This window comes from Pygoscelis adeliae, unplaced genomic scaffold, assembly GCF_000699105.1.
Source record: "Pygoscelis adeliae isolate BGI_AS28 unplaced genomic scaffold, ASM69910v1 Scaffold140, whole genome shotgun sequence".
Lineage (NCBI taxonomy): Eukaryota > Metazoa > Chordata > Aves > Sphenisciformes > Spheniscidae > Pygoscelis > Pygoscelis adeliae.
The window spans coordinates 932,987-939,234 of NW_008824044.1; the positions used below are offsets into that span (position 1 = coordinate 932,987).

Sequence of the window (6,248 nt, forward strand, 5' to 3'; positions counted from 1 at the left end):
TAATCACATCCTGAAGAAGCTCACATGTACTCCAAATTAAACTTTGGTTGTTACTTCTCAAAGAGCTAAAAATGCAGTTCATGTTTAAATATGTATTAAGACCAAAAAAACCCAAAACCCAACCAGTAATTATTAGCTTGAGTAAGTCTTTACAAGAAAGTTATAAACACAACATTGAAGAATCTAAAGAAAAAAAAAATGCTATAATTCTATTGTCATACCATTTTTAAACTTGAATTATTCCTTAGCTATGCTAATTCTGTATACAATAAAGAACAAACTCAATTCCAGCTGTTATGAAACCACATGTAAAATTAAGTTCCCAGAAAAGAAATAACTTCATTGATTCTGAATTTGAAACTAAGATAACAAAGACTGGAAATTCCCTGTGAAGCTAGTGGTTATCTCAGTGGTATACAGCAAGTAATCTAACTCTTACCAATAAGAAAGCCTTTTTCATTATCAAGGTTCATGTACAACTTAAAAACACTTGAATTATATATGTGGGAAGTTACATAAAGGAAGAAATTTATTAGCTATTCTCTAACATGTATATTATTAAATAATAAGAACCTTTTGGATATTCTACTTCACTTTTCTTTTTTCTATTTTTATTGTTTCAGAAACCACTGTTTCTGAAACCACTGTAAAAAAGTCAAACGTGTCCAGTTTTAAGGATGTGTGTTCTTTTTCTAGACTCAGGCATAAAGGAAATTAAATATTAAATAGGTTTTCCAGCTTCAGAGATCTTTTGAAAGGAAAAGAAAACAAAAACCTATTACAAGAAAGCTTACAGTTAGACTAGACTTGTTAAATGGTCCAGTCCATGATACTGCATTGCTGGCTATGCTAGAAATTATCACAGCTCTGTGTCAACTCATAAGGAATCCCAACTACAGAACTTTTCCTTGGGCCACTTCAAACACTGTTTTTCTAAATGAAAGTTAAAACCGAAAAAAAAAAAAAATCACTGCAGAAAGATGATCTGAATGACTCAATGCCTCGATAAGGCATTGTACCTAAACTTACTGGCCTAAACCTAGTTAAGCTGCTACTGAAGGTATGGATTTCTCTGCCAAGTGGCCATGGGAGTAAAGTAAATAATGATTTTATTCCAACTTGTTCTAAAATTAACTGAATGAAATCTTCGATCTATTTGACAAATTTAGAAGACAGACTGAAGTGTCATGAACAAAAATAAAATGTACTCTGAATTAAACACAAAGAATGGAGAGCAACATTAACAGAAAACCTGTCCTATTACAACTCATTGTCTATCGGCTCTGCCCAACTTCAGCGCAGCTTTTATGATCATTTATCAAAAATTAACTCATTAGGTTATTTACAGGAACAGTCTAATGATGCAGAAGGACAGAAATTTAGAACCACTCTTACCCAAGAAAAATAAAAAACACAAGCAAACTGTAATGTTTCTATTACTGTACCTTTCATTAGATGAAAGAACATGTCTATCTGTTGAAGTCAGAGTTAGCCAAGGAAATATGGAAAATTTCAAGCATTTCACTGAAAAAAAGAGAACAGATATTTTGGAGTATATTTTATAGAAGCATTACACTGTATATTTCCATGGCAGTCAAAAATTTATGAACCGTACACTATCTGAAATAGAAATACCTTTTACTAAACATAGACTCACACAAACTCAAGTGCTTCTAATGAGAGTTTTCAGCAATACCAAGGTCATCTCAAACCAAAATGAAATACGTTTATTGAAGTAAGTTTTAGCAAATCGAAAACACAGCATTAGTGGAAGAGTACTCTATCCCCCACATCATGCTTTCAATCAAGTTATAATTTTGTTCTGTTACAAATATTCTTTCTAGGCTACAAACACAGACCATATTTTGCAAAGTCTTTTCCTGTACTAATATAATTATTGTGCAATTCTAAAGATAGCTGATACGCCACTAAAAAAGTAATCGGGTGATTTACATACAGTAACTCCAAAGTCATATTTTAAAATCTAGTTCTCAGCACCGTATTGTATGTTAAATATGATACTCTCATGTGAACTGTTACTAGTATATTGGTACAGGTAAAGACTTTCTAAAATAATATTGTTCTGTGTTTGTCAGTGAAACATTTCATATCATTTTACTGAAAATAACTAAAAGCATAACACTGGTTTTCATTTAGATACAAGGTAAAGATTTCTAAAGCACCTAATCTAGTTTTCTGAAAAGTAGAAAGGTACTTCAGACTTTAAGTACTGTTGAAATAAAAAGGTACTTAAACAGCCACTTTTGACTATGGAACACAGATCTTCTGAAAAGCATTAGCAATTGAAATAATTTTTTAAATTACAGCATATTTTAACATACTTTACTTATTCCAAGTAGTTATAGTAACTATTTACTAGAAAAGAGAAAGTTCTATTAAGATGAATGTCATTTTCATAAGCATTATAATTGTAGTTTCTGTAATACTAGATTTCACAGAATAGCAACAGGAAAAAGAATAGCCAATAACAGTATTTGTACTGGAATTCAATCTATATTACAATTCTAAGCACTTTCTGTAGTTAACATATTCTTATCTTGTAACTACACATACCAACTGTTCTTTTGGGAGGTATTTCTGACTGCGGCAGATGACTTTTACCTTGACAAAAATATCCAGTGAATAATTCCTCTTGAGGTAGAACTAAAACAAATAAAGGGTAAGCTTAAAAAATGTACACTAAAAAAAAACCCACAACCAAAAGCAAAACTCAATTTATCTTCATGCTTTTCCTGAACTGCCTCCCTTTTGCCCTTGAGTTTTAACCTATTAAGGAAACTGATTTAAAATAGTCTCAGATGATCAGGAAAGAGGACTAAAAAGAGTGTGTCAATGTCTGTTTTTTACAATCATATTCTGCAACTGTAAAGTTTTCTTTCCATTTTCTTACACTACCTCACATACCATACAAACAATAGTAAAAACAATTACACAAAACATATTGCCTGATGGAGAACTGGCAGCCAAAAAATGTTTTTCTCTAATCTACCTATGTAGTAATAAAATTAATGTTTGAAATGAACTATTTAAAACCTTCTTCTACCAAAACTGCTGTCTTTTCAGGTCAGCTGAAAAGTTGTCCCCCCGCATATAATATGTGTATTATTAAACACATGCAATTAATATACACAAGGTATGTAACATTAAAAGCAATCTCTCCAGAACACAATATTTGGTTCAAAGGATCAAACTAGATAATGCCCAGATTATTAGTTTACAATTTTGCCCAGTAACTGAAGTTGAAATAGAAAGGAAAAAATACAACAATCCTGTTACTAAGCATTAAGATTATTCAATCCACACATGTATACAATTGACAGCGTAAATAGGAATTATGTACAATACTTCAGTTGGGTAGTTTCGAAAAGGCATAGTTTAAGAATGCATATGTAAAAGATTATTATGTTATCCCCCATACAGTGGCAATCTTAGGTAAAAATCTAGCTAAACCCTTATGTGGGCACAGGGAGGGGGAAAAAAAAAATAAAATAATTAAAAAAAAAAAAAAAATCAATCAACAGCCACCACATACTTCTAGCAAACTAAAACTCCAAGCATTAGACAGGCTGCAGAAACCACAAGAAAATTACTTTCATCTCCAAGATTGCACAGTATGAGTGACAGAACTGCGGCCATTACTACGCCACGCAGTGTAACAGCAGTGTCTTTCCCACAAGAACCAGGAGGATGCAGTAAGGACCTCCACGGTACATAATTTTCTCCTCTATACTTTGTGCTAAAATTTTTAAGGCAGAAGAGAACCACATGGGTTTGTTTCTTGACTACATCCAAGAGGCACTGTAAATCATTGTAACAGATAGATAATACGCTAGATAACAGAAGCAAGTAATAGCACTTCACACATAATATGAAATTTTAAACAAAGTTTACATATTTTACTATGACAAATACCCAAAACTAAGCAGGTAGTGCCATTCCTGAAATGGAACTCTCTGCACAAGAACAGTCCCATTGTTTGTAATCTGACTTTCTCTGTCCATTTCTTCAGTATGTAATATCTGTTTGCTATAATGTAAAAAGAGCAGGACACAGGACATGAACTTCCAAAGACTGCTTTACGGCAGCAAGTGTAGCAACTTTGAACAAATCTGTAATTAAGCCAGTATGCTTTGCTACTTTTCTTTGCATAGTAGACTTTAACTTTGAGAGCAATTCAAATCTTCAAAAAACAAACAAACAAAAAAAAGGAAGCAGTAAGTGATCGTAGTAGAATGATTTTTAAAACTACATTAGTGTTGTATGCACTACCTGATTTAGCTAAGATCACACCTTCTCTGGCAGAATCTGCTTACCATACACTTCACTGATCTCTCAGGAATAATTCACCTACTATGCCTGAAAACCTGAACTTTTCATAGTCTGGAAGCTTCTCATTTTTTAATTTTCATTTTAAGTAAATCACACTTCAAATATGTAATTTACCTGGTTGATCTACTGAAGGCTGAGACGGAGTTTGATAACATACTGATAACGAACTAGAAGGAAGTCCAGAAGGAAGGAAGAACAGTCCATCCACAATCCCATCAATTATAGCCTGCAAGTTTGGATCCACATTGGGGCGAAGCTGAGAGAAGAATTCCACTGCACCAATTCCAATCATTTTCTGGGCAGCAGGTGGATGCTACATTAGGACAAATAACTGACAAAGTTAGCCTTAAGAGTCTCAAGGTCTCTTGACCTTGAGGGAAGGGGAGGAAAGCAAAGAATCGTAATCAAAACTTAAGCTAGATTTTGCCTTTGTTTAGACCATCCATCAGTTTCAAGGATGGGATTTTTTTTTTCTTCTGCATAGCTGCTGTTTAGTGACTAAAACATAAGAACGTATTATGAGATCTCTAAAGTTTCTGCAATGTTTTCTCAACTTTTTTGAAATAAGTTGCACCATTGTTCAAATCTTCACTTTTCAGGGACAGTGCAAGTGCTTAGCTGCAAATCATGTCCCAAAGAAGAAATTATACACTAAATGAGAAACTGAAGAAGCAGAGGAACTAAAGCAGAAACCCAGAAAAGAATTATTTTTTTTCTGCTATCCCTATGACCACCTGCAAGTCACTCAAATTGTTTTCATTTCTGTCCACACACACGGCTTTGTTATTCACATCTTATTGAAACACTCTAAAATCTCATTACATGGAGCTACAAAACCAAATAATACCCACTATTATTTAGCTTCAGCATTCTACAGACATATAGTTTATATATAAATAAATGTTAATATGTCATACCTTGATCAAATTGTTCACAAAATTTAGTACTTCCTCTTTCATTGGTACAACTGGAAAATTGAACCACTCCAGAAGATTAAGGAAAAGCACTTTTTCATGGACCAGATCAGCATACGAAGTCAAGTTATGATCTAATTTAAACAGAATAGTCTTCAGAGATCGTTCTCTTATCTCTGCCAGTTCGTGACCTGCCCAAAAGAAAGGGATTAAAAAAAAAAAAACATAAAAACACCTGACATAACTTAATTCTTATTTGGACAACCAGAACGCTGCCAAAGATCTGTGAAAAAAGCTAGCTTTTATGCTGCCAGTATTATGCTTACCAGGAAGACAAATATTGCACTCGCCAACAGTAAGCTAACCAAGTATGTTTGCATGGTGTAAAAGTGTGAAATATTAAAAAATACACTGATATAATATGGTGCCAAATGTAAAACGTGAGGATGCCCTTTTTCTTGAAGCACACAACTAAATTCTGAAAGCCTCTACCACAACATATTGTGGATACCGAAAGCTGCCTCAGCCTTGCAAATCGGACAAAAATCTACCCAAGCCCATTGAGTCGAAAGGCACCATATCTGAAGGGGAAAGCCTTCGGCATTTCCTAGGGAAGTATCACCGTGTGCCACTGTCCCCTCCACGCCTGTAGCGGGGAGCCGAGCGGAAAAGCAGAAGGCGGAAAACTGGCGAGAGAGCCGGGGCGGCCGGGTGGAAGCGGAGGCCGGGCAGGGGCAGCCGAGCCCCGCGAGTGCCGAAGAAGGAAGAAGACCCCGCTTTCTCCCTCCCTTCCCTCCTTCCCATGCCAGCAGCCGGACTCCCACACGCAACCGACGGGTCCGTTTCGCAGGTGAAAGCCCCGCAGCGCTGTACGCGGGCGGGGGGCAGGCCCCTCGCCGCCCCACTGCACACAGCCCCGCGGAGGGGTCGGGAGAGCGGCGGCGCCCCCCGACGGCCGGGGCCCGGGCCCCCGGCGGGGGAGGA

The 6,248-nt window shown here is 36.0% G+C and overlaps 1 protein-coding gene across 1 annotated transcript in view; it reads right to left on the reverse strand.

Moving 5' to 3' along the window:
• RTTN (rotatin) overlaps window positions 1-6,248 on the reverse strand; it is a 92,284-nt gene that overhangs the window by 85,103 nt on the left and 933 nt on the right. Inside the window, exons 2-6 of the mRNA XM_009333498.1 lie at window positions 5,268-5,455; window positions 4,465-4,663; window positions 2,566-2,652; window positions 1,446-1,524; window positions 1-65 (exon numbers count right to left, since the gene is read on the reverse strand). The exon at window positions 1-65 is cut by the window's left edge and continues 41 nt beyond it. Of these exons, the coding sequence (XP_009331773.1) occupies window positions 1-65; window positions 1,446-1,524; window positions 2,566-2,652; window positions 4,465-4,663; window positions 5,268-5,455 (618 nt within the window). The remainder of the gene's footprint in view (window positions 66-1,445; window positions 1,525-2,565; window positions 2,653-4,464; window positions 4,664-5,267; window positions 5,456-6,248) is intronic.